Below are 16124 nucleotides of genomic sequence, written 5' to 3'. Positions count from 1 at the left end.
TTATGCTTATTAGTTCAGACAAACAGGAGCCAACTACGCCCAGCCCCACCCTGACACCGCAGAACGAATACAGTACTTTTGTTCCTTTTTGTTATGAGATTCTCTCATATCAAAATACACACTTGCATCACATTCTTAAGCTTTTCAAGCACTCACACATGCACACAGTCTATGCACTCACAGTCAAGAGTAACTGACCTCATGAAAGACAAGATTAACAAAAAAAATCATTTAAACACATGAAGGGTTCTGTTGAAAGAAGAAATACGTCCCCACGCCATTTCTGTTTTTATTCAAAACTCAATTAAAAATCAGCTTCATTCTTAATTCGGTTTTCCTTTTATTTTCCAATTTACATCAATTAGAAGTGTAACAAAATAAAAACAAAACAAAAAAAAGATCATAATAAAATTAATTCAAAAAATGTACACGCCCTCACACACACAAAGACATCCCACCCTGGTTGTTTTTTCAGAGACCACCCTCGGAGTCCTGCCTTCAGCTGTGGGCGTGTGGACTCCAGAGGAGGCCTCCAGTAAGCCCCTGTCTCCCCTGTCTTAACCCGACTGCACCCCTCCTGCAGGGTGGAGTGTGAGTGTGTGGTGTGAGGCTAGTGGGAATTAGGGTCGGGGGTTGGGGGTTGGCGTTTGGCGGAAACTGAATTACAGAACTCATAGCACCTTCTGAAGAGAGAGCAACCCAAAGCAAAGACGGCCATTCAGCCCCAGATCCACCTGAAAGCTAATTGTTGGTCAGCTCAGATTTAAACTCAACATTTTCACTTTGTTTTTCAGCGTGAGGTAGCTTTAAACAATCTGGATGACTACAATAAAAAAAAGTAAGACAATTTTCCCTCAAAATTCTTCTAAACCAATTGTGTTGGATGAGAGCTGGGCCTTCTTCTGATGGGCAGTCAAGGGGTACAGGACACTGAAACATACATCTCAAATGTGACCTCACTTTCCAAAAAGTGTTGGTGTGCATATAGACACATGTACACACATAATGTGGAAATATATATAAAACCATCTGGTTGTTTATAAACACAGACTTTTACAACAATAGAACCGAGGATTTATAATACACAGTAAAGGTTTTTGCTGCTCCTGCTCGCGATGGAAAGGCCTGGAGCACTTGGATTTGGTGTTACTTACTGAGAATATTAATTTTTGTCTACACTGATTCAAAATGTGGTGTTTGTGTGTCAGGAGGGAAACAGGGAGGGAGGTGGAGTAGGACTGGGACAGAGGTTGTGCGGCTGTTCTGTAGTGGAAAGGGGGCTTGTCTTACTTACAAAGTGAACCCGCCCAGTCCTACCTCAACTCTGCCCATTCAGGTTAGACAATAAATAAGTGACATCAAGTCATGTTTCTGTTCTCCGTAACTTGATCGCTTGGTCCCTCTTCCTCCTGGCTCTCATTCTCGTCAACAGTGGGCCATGGGAAACATGACTGGATCTCAGGAAGCGGGTTGACAGAGAATGCTGGTGTGATGTACAGATATTGCCGGTGCCCTTCAGTGCTAACATCCAGGGAGTACAACTTGGAGAGCACTTCGTTGTGAGAGAAAAAGTATCAATTTTCTTTTACAATTTCCAGTCTTCTTTATTGTGGAAGTGTGGTGTGTGTAGTGTTTCATGGTTGAGTTTATTTATTTCCTGTGTTTTTTGGGGGGCCATTGTGATATTCCACTTTACAAGAAGCAGACTGCGCCTACATCCACTCCGAACTCCTGATCCGCTCCTCCGATGTCCATAGGAGCAATGTCCACGATTGGCAGACGGGAGGTTTTCTGTGTTTTGTACTCAAAGACAGTCTTGCCCCACCGGCCTGTGTGTTTCTGTTGGTTGAGAGCAGAGAAATGTGTGAGCAACGAAGCATTAAACATAAACCAAACTTCAGAGAGATTGTGTTTGCTTCAGCCGTCTGCCCTCACCTTGCAGCCATCCTCCAGCACGCCGTATGTGAAGCGACTGTTGCCCTCTGCGCGGATCTCCACATCGTTGGAGCCCTGCAGCAGCAAAGCCTTCTTCAGGTTGCCTGTGGCCTGGTCCATGTAGGCAACGCTGTTCTTGCAGTGGTAAGTGAGGTTCTGGGATGCTTCAGTGGACAGAAGCCTCAAGAAGGTCAGCTGGACTGCTGCAGCGTTGGCAGCAGGGCCGTCCTGAGCGTAGCTGAACTGTACGATCGCAGGAGAGGACAGGGTATTGAGGATCGAGTTTGTAGACAAAGAAATTATATGAAGTGTTGTTGTTTAAAAGTGCACTCACGTGGAATCCTCCGTTCATGGTCTCTCCGAACCAGACGTGCTTGCGGTCCTTGCTCTTGCTGGTCCACCAGTTCTTCTGTGGTACCCTGGCGATGCTTGGGTAGACGCAGGTCTCTCCTGTCTCCATGTTACAGAAAACTTTGATGGCATCAGCTGTGCTGCCAATGTTGGGATCAACCCAGTAGTCACCTAGAGAGATGAGAGGAGTAGGTCAATGAGGAGTGAAGCCCAAATCTTTGGCAAACTGTTTTTGTTCCAGGAAGAAATATCTAAAAGGGATCTGCAACAATCACTTTAAGGCAAACACATTGGCACACACCATTTGGATTTTTCTCTACTTACCGCTCTTCCACTCAGGGTGGCACAGTTTCAGGTCTCTGCAGGTGCGAGCAGGGTTCTTCTGGGAGCCGTCGGGGCTGCGCAGGTTCTCAATCTGGTTGTTGAGGGACTTGAGTGTGGAATCGACCTCCACGTCGTGCTGTCTCAGGGAGCTGGAGGCCTCATCAGCTCTCATGTACCTGAGAGGATCGGGGGACTTCTCAGTCTGGCCCAGACCGGCGAAGGCAGACATGTCGATGCCAGGGCCGGGAGGACCAGGAGGACCAGGGGGTCCGGCATTACCAGGAGGACCCTGAAGGAGGGCAAGAGGAGGAAATGGGTCAATCAAGTGTATCGAGGAAAAAATGAAAAAAAAACACAAAAAAATGTTTGCGTTGGTTATGGACTTTGTTCTATTTTGTTACATACAGCAGGACCAGATTCTCCAGAACGTCCCCGAGGTCCAGGGGGTCCGATGGGACCGGGTGTTCCATTTGATCCATCTTTGCCAGCAGGTCCGTTTGGTCCAGGTGGTCCCTACAGAAACAGCGAGTATTGAAAGTAAAAGATCAGCGGATGCTAACAAGTCTGCTTCAATATGAAACAATACTTTATTTACTGAATTTGTGTTTCTTATTCAAAGTGTAGTTCAGAGTAACGTCGGTTATGTTTTTAGATCCTTCATGCCGTCTGGATAAGAAACAAATCTGATGAAATAATTCAAATGTGCCAGCAATTTTTCTCCATTACCCCCACCACCTCCAGACCCCTTCCCTTATCATACATGAAGAATATTTATATGGTGACATTTCCCTTCATTTTTCTTATCATCCACCGTGCTCAGCTAATCGAGATACTGAAGTCTATTTCCGATCTCAGCGGGAGTGGTTTCACAAATCACAGTCCTCCCTGTCTGTCGGTCTCTTTTTCCTCGCAGAGAGTAATTATAAAATGCCTCAGCTGCCCATCTTATCACAGGAGTGGGTAATTAAAGAGCGTGGCCTCTCCTGTCCCCTTCTTCATCAGGTGATTGGAGAATTACAAAGAGACTAACCTGTGCCCTTCATTACCATCACATATCTTGGATGTTAAAACTGCAAGATGGAAATGTAATAGGAGTTTTTCTTCTCTGTCGCTTTCTGCTTTTGCTCAGTTTTCTCACCTTAGCTCCGCTTGGTCCTGCAGGTCCGGAGGCTCCACTGTCTCCAGCGGGACCCTGTTAAGACAGAGACAATAGCGGATTAGATGTAGAAGAGACGGATAAAGGGATGTTAGATGAATAACTGCACTGCAGGGATAAACTACTAGATTTGGATTACTTACAGGAGGTCCAGGAAGACCCTGCAGACCGGTGAATCCACGGTGACCCTTCTGTCCCCTCTCTCCAGTCTCACCAGCCTCTCCCTTGTCTCCACGAGGTCCTTGTGGTCCCTGGTGTAAAGGGGTAAGGTGTATCAAAATGCGTGGTGGCAAATGTGTGGCACTTTTAGTTAGCTAAATCAAACCTGAAAAAACTTAATGTTATTGTTGCACTAAGAGATGATGATACTCACAGCCATTCCTCTAGCTCCACCGGGTCCAGGGGGTCCGCCAGGTCCTTGAGCGCCCTAAAGAAAGAAACAATATTCAAATGTTAACTTCAGAACAAAGAATCAGTGCCTGAACATTGTGTATTTGGTCCCTACAGCATGTTGTTTGACTTACAGCCTCTCCTCTGTCTCCCTGCTTGCCGAGGGGTCCAACAGGTCCGGGGGCTCCGGGGGCACCAGGAGCTCCAGGGGCGCCAGCAGGACCAGTGTTACCTCTCTCTCCCTACAGGAGGACACATGGTGATGACTCAGGGTAATGACAGGAGATTTTTGTCAAACTGTGTGATGTGTTGGATTAGTTTCAGACTCACCTTGACTCCAGTAGCTCCATCTCTACCAGGAGGTCCATCTGATCCGGGGGTACCCTGAGATACAGAGACATATTTTTAACTCCACATGGCTTTACGATGGAGGTATTATTTCCTGATTATATTGCAAATATTAAGCTATAAAAGTGATCTGTAACATTTTGTTTTTTGTTATTGTTGTGCAGTTCTCACCTCTCTACCAGGCTCTCCAGCAGGTCCAGAAAGTCCAGGGGGTCCTACAGGTCCAGGAGGTCCACGGTCACCACCAGAGCCAGGAGATCCTTGTTTACCAGGCTCTCCCTAAACACAATGAAAATAGTATTAATACAGTTAAGAAGCTCCTTTGAAATTGAAGGCAGATGCTGTATTTATAACGCTGCTGCAATACTTATTACCGGGCCAAAAAGAAAAGACCACATTTCCCCTGTGTCTGTCTCCCTACACTGGCTCTACATTAGTTTTATAATTGATTTTAATATCATAATACTTACTTTAAAAACCTTGAACGGTCTACCTCCTAAATACATTTCAGATCCGCTAACTTCATATGTACCTTTATGCCTATTGATGGAGCCCTGCTGGTCACTTCTAAGTATAAGTAGTGACAGAGGCTAATCAGGCTGTGAATTAGTAAACATGTGAAGATGCTTTGCTTCTACATGTCAGACAGATTTGACCTGGCCTAACTTGTCAAACGGAAACAAATGGAAGCTTGATATGTACATGTATGTATATCACTGAATATACTGTATTGACATGAGCACTTACGGAAGGTCCGGGGAGACCAGGGAAGCCTCTCTCTCCACGCTGTCCAGGCAGACCAACAATACCACGGGATCCAGCCAGACCCATAGGACCTGAAGGCCCATCAGCACCCTACAGATTCACGAAGGACAAAACTGAGTTGTGGGATCTACTTATTTAGCTGCAGCAGACTAAATTCAAGGTGTTAAGAGATGATTTTCTCATGTCAGTCAGGTGCAGTTTTCCCTTCAGTTTATTTGTGAATGATGGACTGAAATAGCAGGTGACTGAGAACATGACTCTGGTGTTAAAATCAAACTCACAGGAGGTCCATCCTCTCCAGGCTCTCCTTTCTCTCCTTGTGAGCCAGCAGGGCCGCGAAGCCCAGCGTCTCCCTGTCTTCCTGGGGGACCGCCATCACCACGAGCACCCTTTGGTCCATCTTTACCAGCAGAACCAGCAGGGCCAGCAGCGCCAGGGTTTCCCTGTGATGGAAAGAGAGAGAATTTCAGTGGATAAGAGAAGAAATGTCCTCACAAATCATTTAAGATTGACTCACTTATTTATTTCCCTTCTTGGAATTTGTTATTGATGAAACACTCACATTAGGGCCAGGAGGTCCAACTCTGCCAGCAGCACCAGGGAAACCAGTAGCACCCTGTCAAAAAAAAAAACAATTCAGAAATGATAAAGATGGACGTCATGACAGCTCCTCAAGAATGAAACCAAAACCTGATTGATTGCCACCTGGTCGCTGGCTGCAGTATAGGTCATAAATCACAGCCCTTCAGTGTTAGCAGAGTGGATATGGGCCAAACTCACAATTCAAAGTACACATTAGAGATGGTTGGTGTCATTTTAAGTTGTAGTTATTTTGCTGATGCATGTTAAAAAATGAGTCATTCTGATAGGTTTGGTTTTAATTTGTAATTTGATATTATACAAAAGGGGTGAAACATCATGATTGACAGCTGAGCCAGGTGACAGGTGTACAGGCAGGAACTCAATACTGCAACTCCAAATGACGTCACCAATGCAAGATGGCAGTGCTCATTTCCTTGATATTTTGGCATCATTTTTGCAGTTTATACAGTTTATATATGCGGATGTTCTCAACTCGTTGACCTATACGATAAATGTCTCACTCTGCCATCAATGACTAAGATGTATTAGGATGTTATGAGATTAAAAGGAGGGTCTCAGCAAATAGAAATAATGCATCTCAATTCACAGAGGTCTGGTCTCTTGCCCCTGTATGTGAAAATACCAAGACATGTTCACATGTCACAGCAGGAAAAGCACAGAAGTAATTTTTAAACATAATGATGGCTGAATTTCATTGTTTTCAGGCATCTGGCATTCTGCATACAGACTCATGGCTTACTGGGAAACTTGAATAAAATGGAACAATCATTGATGTAACTCCTATGTTTATATTTTACCAATGTCTTCTGTGAAAAAGACCTGTCTCACTGGCAATATAGGTTAGAACTGTAGAGCGATTCTTCTTCCATAAATTTATCAGATTTTATCGTGTTTTCTTTAAGTGCCATGATTTCTCTCTTTTCTGGAGTTGTTCTATCTTATTTGAGAGCTTAGGATGAGTCAGACTCAAATCAGGTCATAGACACTGAGTCAGCGCGCTCTGTGAATTTGATTTTTGTAGGGCAAAACAGAATGTTTTTTTAATGTAAATGTGTTATAACTTACTATCAAATAAACAAGACAGTGAAAACCAACACCTCTTTTCAGCTGAAAGCATGGATTAATATGAAGTAAGCAAGATTAATTATACATTATTTGACATATATTCTTAACTCTACACTCCCCATCCTGCTTATGTGAAGTGTGTTGCATGTATGGTGCACTCTTCGTCAGTAAAATGATGAATCTATCAGTGAGTGAAGAAATGAATCAATAAAAGTCCAGAACTCTGACATATACTGTTTATGTAACATTATGTGAATGGTCTGTATCAGCAGTTGGTGTTGCGTGATGGATTCTTCATTTGATGAAATAAAAGTTTTACTTACAGGAGCTCCCTGAGCACCACGTGCTCCTTTAGGTCCAGTTACACCAGTAGGTCCCTGAAAAAAAGAAGCACAATTAATCATGATGATATTACACTGTTGTGACTTTGAAGCTTTGTAAAGACCCAGAAATGTGACCTAAAACACATAGACCTGGTTCCAGGACTTTATTCAAATTCAAGTCAAATACTTACCACAGGTCCAGGAGCTCCAGATGGTCCTTGAGGTCCAGGAGCACCACCTTCTCCCTTCTGTCCACCCTCACCAAGCTCTCCCTTGGCACCAGGCTGACCATCTGCACCCTGGATGTTATAAACAGAACAGAGATATTGACAGATTGTCGATGAATAAAAATAAAATAAAATATAGTTTTCAGTATTTAATTTGAACAGATGCGACTTTACTTACAGGAGGTCCAGCAAATCCAGCAGGACCAGGAGGGCCACCCTCACCGCGGTCACCCTGCAGAACAACAGAAGAGACTTTCAGTGACCTACTGATGCTGTTTTTATTATCTGTTATGTTTTATTTTCTAGTTGCATTTTTGTTTTAACTTTCTGCCTGTGCTGTTTTAATCTTGCTCTGTGAAGCACTTTAGGGTTTGTGTTTGTATGAAAGGTGCTCTATAAATAAGTCAAGTTTACGCTGAATTGAATAATAAATATAAATATGTAATAACATGTCATCACCGTATTCTCCCTGCATATTCACACCCATTTAGGCCTGACACGGTCACTCCTTTTAGTTAGACGACATACTGTCCCAGAAAATAATTTTAAGTTGATCACGTTATTTCTGGGACGGGCCTACAACCACATTACTCTTGCTAAAAGTGGCTTCAACTTTGAAGTGAGTCACATAAAAATCCTCAAGTTCAGCACTCACAAAGTAAGTCAGTTTTTCACTCTTTTTGGTTCAAAAACACGAATGAATCAAAGTCAAAGTTCTGTCTAATGTGAGTTCAATAGTCACGAGCAAATGTCCAAACTCAGCTTAATGATCCCCCTTGTTACTGTAATGCCAATAATATGTGAGCAACTGCATCATACTCTGCCCAGGTAAAGAAACCTATTACATTTGAGACCTCTTTTCCTGTCTGCAAAATGACCAAAAAAACAAGAACCTTCTACTGTTTATAATTAGCACCGATTGCGTTTTGATGTAAAAGATAGAAGTATTTTCAATTTCTAAACCAAACACACACCAGCTGATTACTCTGTTATGTGACAAATTACAAAATGAGGCACTTACAGGAGCACCACGAACGCCAGTAGCACCAGTAGGGCCAGTAGGTCCAGTCTCACCCTGGATAGGAGAGAACCAGTCAGTCAAACCAACCAAAATAATAAACATAATATATGAATTTTCATTGACCACACACAAACAGACACACACACACACATTGGTTGGTTGGACATGAATTTGGCCTGTATTCATTCAGACTCAATTGATGACAATTTTATTTTACAATCGAAAGGGTAATGCTGTTATTCTCACCTTGGCGCCGTTGGGTCCAGATGGGCCAGGAGGACCAATGGGACCAGTCAAACCCTAAGAGAAGAAAATAGTAGATGATGAAATGAGATGAGAAGAGGAAACATGATATAAAGAATAGAGTCTGGATTTGATGGAAAGTTTTTTTTCTGTGTGATGTCAGAAAAGCTTGACTCTGTAATGGTAAGATAAGGGACAAGGGATTTATTATGAACTCACTCTAGAACCGTCCTTTCCAGGAGCTCCCTCAGGTCCTTTCTGTCCGTTGTCACCCTGTTGGACAAAGATGAAGGCTGCATGTTAATCCTGCATGAAACTACAAGGCCTCTGGTCATGGCATTTGCTGTATCAAATGTACCAGTTTAGAGAGGGAATATCCATTCAACACCTTCTAAAATAATCTATCACTCACTCTGTCTCCCTTGGCTCCTGGGATACCACCAGTTCCTCTCTCTCCAGGCATTCCCTGTAGGCCGGGGGGTCCCTGGGGTCCAGCAGCACCAGCTGGTCCAATGGCTCCCTGAATTACAACCAGAACATGACTTGTCAGTCTTATTCTTTCATTTCAATAAATTCCTTATTCAGAGCCCTGTTAGCTTCCACACAATGGTTGCTGTCTTCTACACATAAGTCCATTAAGTCAGAACATTTAAAATCACAAATTAATTATTTTGCTGAGATTTAGATTGAGTATCAATACCACTAATATGTCTGTACAGTAAATATGAAGCTACAGCCAGCCACCTCTCAAGCCTACCAATTAACGTTACATCGTATTTGTTTAGACTGTGCAAAAACCAAAGGGTTTATTTTACAGGGGATTATGTTCCTGACAGTTTCTTGGCTGAGCACAGTAACTTCCTGGACTAACTTCCTTGTTGTCACTGTGAAATTGCCAGGCAACCAACAGAGACTCCAGGAAGTCAGCCAAGGAATCCTGAGAAAATCCTAAGTGGCTGAGAAAAAATCTTAATGATCATCATGTCTCATTCTTTTTCATTAAATAAGCAAAGAATTAATTCTTAAACTACAATGAGATGATATTATATTCCAGTCTTTCAAGAACATCTAGGGAACTACTATCTTTTATTCTCTTGGAATCAAAACACAAGTCTAGTTAACTCAGACCTGTGTTGGTGTAGATACGATGAGTAATTAAAACAACTGCTGACTAATAGCCCGGTAGATGTAACACTTTAATGAATTTGAATCTAAACACATGATCTGTCCCTGAGTCATCTACTGACCTTGGGTCCATCAGTTCCAGGTGTTCCAGGAAGTCCACGAGGTCCCTGAAGACCCTGAGCTCCAGCACCACCCCTCTCACCAGGGAAACCACGTTCACCCTGTTAGGAGACAAAAAGACACTTAATAAATAGGGCAAACACAAAAAATGGAAGAAATTGCACAGTTATGTGATGATGATTGTTTATTGGATTGTGTGTAGTCCCATGACAGATGATGATGTCAATAAATGAGGCATACCCTTTATGCATATGACGCATGTGACAAGGTTTGTGTATAGACATGGTGAATAAATGAAGACGTGAAGCTTTAACATGTAAACTCACTCTAGCTCCAACAGCACCAGGAACTCCGCCCTCTCCAGGAACACCCTGTACAGAGACAAAAGACCATGTTTCATTCAAGTATTTTAAATTTTTAGACACATCTTGACTTCTGTTTGGTAAAACTTTCACTGTTAGTCCTTGTCTGAAAAAGTTAAAACAATTAATCTTACAAGTATAACTACCGTAATCCATTATGTTGCAATGTAATGAAGGTCTTTCATCTGGGTTCAAAAAGCAATCTGCTGTGAGGAATGAGGCTTTTACAGAGAGGTCCTCATTACCTCCACAAAAGAAACTTTTAGTTCAGCTTTTAGTTTGATTTCCTATATGTGACAGCAGAGTAATTAAGCTCTGGATTAACTTGAGAAAGCTCAGAAGAAATCCGATAAAAGAAAAAATCTTAACTGATTAGATTCAAGGGAATGTTTTGGCTTGGAAAATTGTTATTTTTTTACAAAGATGTTTTCCTTTTTTAAACCCTATAGAGAAAATTTATTGTTATAACAGCCATTCAACAAAATAAAGGGAATAGGAAAATACAAAGAACTGAGACTAAACATGGGATCATAAAAATAATTCATCTGTAACACTGACACTACTAGAATAAGATTTCATTTCTGTCTTTGCAGGGTTGATACATCATTTTAAATTCAAATATGATGTGAACGTTTATAAAAAGCTTAATAATTAGTCGGTGTATTCAACAACCAGTTACCATTTAGCATTAGCACTGAGATATCTAAGTAGCTTCTTGTTGCTGCTGAGAGTAAAGCATTATGGTCAAACAAGATGGATAAAAAAGCTGCAGTTACCTTTAATGTGAAATACAACACATCATTCAGTGTCTTAAACCAGAAACTACATCTTTCTTTTACTTGCTTTAATGCTTTAATTAATTGTATTGTTAGGTAAAGCCGTAATACTCTGATACGAGGTGGTACTATGCAACCTCTACAAGACCTCCAGATAAAACAAATATCAGGTTCTGTTACACTCACCTGGTCTCCAGGTTTTCCAGCCTCGCCAGGGGAACCAGGTGGTCCAGGTAGTCCCTGTCAAACAACAGCAAAGGGATTAATTATATGACCCTCCAAAATAAATCATACTAATATTCCAGCTTTGGGGAGTGGACACTGTATTATTTCTTTGTGGTTTTCCAGACTGGTGTATCTTGGATTTGATGAGAAAATAAACTCACCTGGAAGCCAGAAGGTCCAGGTTGTCCTTGCTCTCCTCTCTCTCCAGCAGGTCCCTATGATAGACCCAAACACAGATAATCAGTCTAGGTCAATGAGCTGGTAAAAGCAAGTGAAATACCGACTAGAATACACATCTAACAACATATAATTGCACTGAAATACTCACAGCAGGGCCAGAAGGTCCAGAAGAACCAGTCTCACCATCTTTTCCAGGCAGACCCTGTGCAGAGAGGAGAATTTAAATGTTCAGAAAGAAAGAGAGGGAAAGAAATGTGTGGTGATTTGACAGGTTTGAAATATAGAAAAGGATTTATGGAGAAAATATACTCACTCTCAGACCAGGACGACCCACAAGACCCTTCTCTCCTGGCTTTCCAGCTTCGCCCTGTTGAAGAGATATCACAGTTAGAAATTCCACAGGAAGTTTAACTTTGAGTGTGAAAAGATAAATGAATACTTAAGAAGCTGTATCGATGATTTGTGGGACCTGACAAGACATGGATGTATTCAGACTGCATATTACCAGGTTTCTGTTCAGGCTGTATGAACATGTTGTGTGTAACAGTGAATACAGCCCTTGTGTTCCTACTCTCCTTTACTTACATTGGCTCCTTTTGGTCCAGGGAATCCCATCACTCCTGGCTGTCCACGGGCTCCCTGAGGGCCAGGTGGGCCAGGGCGACCATCCTCACCAGCGGCACCCTGTCAAAGGCAAAAGGTAGAAATCACGAACAGCACAGGAACACAACAATGTATGTTCTGAAAGCACTTCATAAATGCTAGGGCTGGGCGACACATTCAAATATTTTGCCAGTATTGTAGGGAGTAGTGGTACTACAAGGATTTTTGATAAAGCATAAGTGTGGGTAAAGGCAGGTTTTAGAACAAGCATTACAGTCTGGTAAGTTCAGAAAAATACATCACTTTACCGTAATGCAGCTTTTAAAACTAGGAAACGCTTAACTTAGGCCATTTCATTATTTAAGGATATCCAAAATCTAAGATGATATAAAGTCTCATCATGACAATGATGTAACATTGATCTATTGCCCAGCCCCACAAGAAGGTCTAGGAATTTTCAATACAAGGCCTTAACTTCAGAACTGAAACTCATTTTCTCTGTTTGTAAGCACATGTGCAGCAGTATTGACAGATTTCATCGTGCTGTTTTTCATGTCAAAATGCTGCTGAAAGTCCTTTTGAAGGGGTCAGCTATTAACAACCATAATGTATATAAATTATGATGCCAGCGTATCATAAATAATCAAACTGTGAATTCCTATCTTACTCCCAATAGTAATGAAATGCATGTTTTTCTTGTGATCTCTTCATATGCTATATATCATTTTAATGCTGAAATACTGTGAGCATGACAGGAAGCAATGCCAAAGGATTGATATTGAACTCAGACTAATACCTTTCATCTCGAGAAAATATGGTTCTCTTCAAAGAGTCACTATTCAACAAGATCTGGCTGCCACTAGTCTGTTACCTAAGAAACAGCCCATGGTTGACGATCTGTGTGAAGCTTACTGTCCATTATTAATTTTGAGCTTTTCATTTCCCATCACAAACTGTATTATCTCATACTAAAGTGCTACGCAGAAAGGGAGGAAGGTAGGATAGTGATTTTCTTTTCTTTTTTTTGTTGTTTATGTATGTTGAATACTATTTGTTGTATTGGCTTGCTTGGTTTTCCTTCAGTGAAAATGTGGACTGCATTCTTTTTGTTCTACATCTTGGAACTTTGCTTTAATAAAACAAGCTCGACAAAAACTGTACTCACAGAGGGTCCAACTTTGCCTTGAGGACCAGCATCTCCGGGACGACCAGTAAGACCCTATGAAGGACACACACATTTTAGAGATCTTCAGCATCATTCAAGGAAGTAAAAATACATACAATGCACATAATCAAATAAAATCAGTTACATTCAAATAACCACACTAAAAAGAAGGCTTCATGTGAGCAATCCTGTCTGAGCTGTTAATGTATGAAGAGGCAGCACTCACTCTGGCTCCGGGAAGGCCGGCCTCTCCTGTGCGTCCAGGGTCTCCACCAGCACCTTTAGGCCCAACAGCGCCAGGGACACCGCGTTCACCAGGAACACCCTGAAGAATAAAGGAACAAAAAGAAGCTAGTTAGATATCAGTCCAGTAGAAATATGCTTCTTTCTTGTGCGTCAAAATGTTCATGTGTCAATGACCTGAAATCAAAATGCCATTTTGAACACAACCCACCTTAGCACCAGCAAGACCATCCTGACCTGGGAAACCACGGTTACCAGGGGCTCCCTACAAAGAATCACAAAGATAAATTTGATGAGATTGTACATAAAATAGCAACATTCATAATGTCACTTCTCGCCAGTATTATTGTATATCCTGGTAACTTACTCTCTCTCCTGGAGGTCCAAGTGGTCCAGCAGCTCCAGGCTCTCCTCTGGCGCCTCTCTTTCCTTCCTCACCAGCAGGGCCAGGGGCACCTTGAGGACCAGCGGGTCCCTGGAGTAATTCAGATATGTAAGTAAATCTTCTCTGTAGTCTAATTATAAAAGATGTTTCAAAGTCAAAACTGAGTGACTTACAAGATCTCCTTTGGGTCCAGCTTCACCTTTGAATCCAGGAAGACCAGGGTCTCCCTAAATAAAGAAAGAGAAAAGACAGACACAACCATGAATAACTATAACACAAACAAGTTTTAATGTTTGACAGAGTTTTAGATTAATCAGAAGTGACTCACAGACTGTCCCTTTGGCCCAAGAGGTCCTGTTGCTCCCTGGGGTCCAGGTGGGCCACGGGGGCCGGGGAATCCAGGAGCACCAGCAATACCAGAAGCACCCTTTCAGGAAGAAAGAAATCAGAATGAAGTAAAACAGTAATATTATGAACTATAAAGAAACACAAGGTTGGAGGACTCTGAAATGATGAATATAACAGAGTGAACTTACAGCAGATCCTTTAGCTCCAGGAATACCATCAGTACCAGGGTTACCCTATACAGACAGAGAAGAAGAAGCGATACATCACACTGTTTAGACAATAAACTAATAAATAATGAACACAGTGTAACAAGTAAAAAATATCATTCAGGGCGAATGGAGACAAACTAACCGATGCACCAGCAGGTCCGGGAGATCCTGGAGTACCGGCCTCTCCACGGGGTCCCTGTGCTCCTTCAGATCCACGGGCACCGGTTGGACCAGCTTCTCCCTGACAGGGCAAAATAAATCGATCATTAACAGATATTCCCATATCATTTTTTACTAAATCAAGTAAATCAACTGAATATAACAAAGCTAATAAAGCATCATTTTTGGGGGGGCAAGATTTTAGATAAGTTTGTAGAATATACAGAACAGATGATGTATAAAATACAGAACAGAACAAGAATGCAGGCATTAAGGTGTTCTAGGATTTTTATTCCATCTAACCAGACTGAATCAAGAGTGATCAGCTGTCTGGGAGTATTTCAGGACAAATTCACTGAGTGATAAAAGTAAGAAACCAAAGATCTAGTCATACAGAAATTGTTCAAGCCTCACTCACCAGGCTTTTTATTACTTTATTTAGTTACAAAAGATCTGCTACAGAAAAATACTGGTTTATGATTATCCAGTTTATACAAACCTTGGCTCCTGGAGATCCTGGGAAACCGGGGGCCCCAGCAGGACCAACAGGCCCCTGTAGACAGAACATAAATTTGAATGTTAGGGTTCATGTCTCATCACTTTGTTGCTGTGTAATCAAAGGAAATCACATTATAGAAGAAAAAACAATTGTATGAGCTAGGATACAAAGTGGGAATTATGATACGTACAGGTGGACCAGCAGGACCAGGCAAGCCATCATTTCCACGGGCACCCTGAGGAGTAAAACGAAAGCATAATTCAGTTGTGTACAAATTATGAAGACAATGGAATTATGAGTTTCTTTGTGATTCAATGCTTTAACGAAGTAATGCAAACTAAAAATATATCGATGCTCAGTGGATTGAAGCAAATGTGAAATTGTTACTCACTGCAGATCCAGCAGCACCGGGACGTCCTCTCTCACCAGGCAGACCACGTGGACCCTGTGACAGAAGACTCACTTGGTCAGTTTATCTTCATCATTATAAAACACAAGTTTGAATTTATACAACTATTATTTATCTCCCCTAGCATACAATTACAACTATTTTATAGTTATAATAAACAATATAATATTGCTTACCATGGGTCCAGGGGCACCATTCTCTCCTGAAGCACCAGATTCACCCTGAAAGGAGAGACAGAGGTGAGAACATTTTGAAGAAAATGGAATGAAATGAAACAATTGCGAAAAAATGAAAATGTGGGTATTTTTCTCACCTTGGCTCCTGCAGCTCCATTTTCTCCCTTAGCTCCATCCAGACCAGGGTGACCCTATAGAGAAACAGGACAAAACTCATTAGGACTCACACATCGGTCAGTCCTCGGGTGAAATGATTGAGCATTAAGAGTAGTTATCCTGCTTCTTCTGTTCGAAACACTCACTCTGTGTCCTTTGATTCCTGGAAGTCCAGGAGTTCCAGGGAATCCACGAGCTCCCTGGAATACAAACATAAAATATTAGTTAGAGGA

General features: G+C 41.9%; 1 protein-coding gene across 5 annotated transcripts in view; it reads right to left on the bottom strand.

The window, feature by feature from the left end:
- Positions 1–316: 316 nt before the first annotated feature.
- col2a1a (collagen, type II, alpha 1a) overlaps positions 317–16124 on the bottom strand; it is a 31128-nt gene continuing 15320 nt past the window's right edge. For 3 of the 5 annotated variants that reach the window (XM_030422273.1, XM_030422272.1, XM_030422274.1), the window contains 42 exons: positions 16038–16091; positions 15873–15926; positions 15736–15780; positions 15542–15595; positions 15341–15385; positions 15151–15204; positions 14635–14733; positions 14472–14516; positions 14264–14362; positions 14109–14162; positions 13918–14025; positions 13762–13815; positions 13534–13632; positions 13308–13361; positions 12125–12223; positions 11853–11906; positions 11688–11741; positions 11521–11574; positions 11321–11374; positions 10323–10367; positions 9999–10097; positions 9164–9271; positions 8971–9024; positions 8755–8808; positions 8509–8562; positions 7666–7719; positions 7452–7559; positions 7261–7314; positions 5832–5885; positions 5551–5712; positions 5252–5359; positions 4676–4783; positions 4487–4540; positions 4291–4398; positions 4140–4193; positions 3910–4017; positions 3749–3802; positions 3016–3123; positions 2611–2899; positions 2270–2457; positions 1936–2178; positions 317–1839 (listed from right to left, as the gene is read on the bottom strand). In XM_030422273.1, coding sequence (XP_030278133.1) covers positions 1693–1839; positions 1936–2178; positions 2270–2457; positions 2611–2899; positions 3016–3123; positions 3749–3802; positions 3910–4017; positions 4140–4193; positions 4291–4398; positions 4487–4540; positions 4676–4783; positions 5252–5359; positions 5551–5712; positions 5832–5885; positions 7261–7314; positions 7452–7559; positions 7666–7719; positions 8509–8562; positions 8755–8808; positions 8971–9024; positions 9164–9271; positions 9999–10097; positions 10323–10367; positions 11321–11374; positions 11521–11574; positions 11688–11741; positions 11853–11906; positions 12125–12223; positions 13308–13361; positions 13534–13632; positions 13762–13815; positions 13918–14025; positions 14109–14162; positions 14264–14362; positions 14472–14516; positions 14635–14733; positions 15151–15204; positions 15341–15385; positions 15542–15595; positions 15736–15780; positions 15873–15926; positions 16038–16091 — 3648 coding nt within the window. In that variant the 3' untranslated portion in view covers positions 317–1692. The remainder of the gene's footprint in view (positions 1840–1935; positions 2179–2269; positions 2458–2610; positions 2900–3015; positions 3124–3748; positions 3803–3909; positions 4018–4139; positions 4194–4290; positions 4399–4486; positions 4541–4675; positions 4784–5251; positions 5360–5550; positions 5713–5831; positions 5886–7260; positions 7315–7451; positions 7560–7665; positions 7720–8508; positions 8563–8754; positions 8809–8970; positions 9025–9163; positions 9272–9998; positions 10098–10322; positions 10368–11320; positions 11375–11520; positions 11575–11687; positions 11742–11852; positions 11907–12124; positions 12224–13307; positions 13362–13533; positions 13633–13761; positions 13816–13917; positions 14026–14108; positions 14163–14263; positions 14363–14471; positions 14517–14634; positions 14734–15150; positions 15205–15340; positions 15386–15541; positions 15596–15735; positions 15781–15872; positions 15927–16037; positions 16092–16124) is intronic. The other 2 variants (XM_030422277.1, XM_030422278.1) reach the window with 2 other exon arrangements.

This window comes from Sparus aurata, chromosome 7, assembly GCF_900880675.1.
Source record: "Sparus aurata chromosome 7, fSpaAur1.1, whole genome shotgun sequence".
NCBI classification, from domain to species: domain Eukaryota; kingdom Metazoa; phylum Chordata; class Actinopteri; order Spariformes; family Sparidae; genus Sparus; species Sparus aurata.
This window is presented reverse-complemented; position numbering and strand designations above follow the sequence as displayed.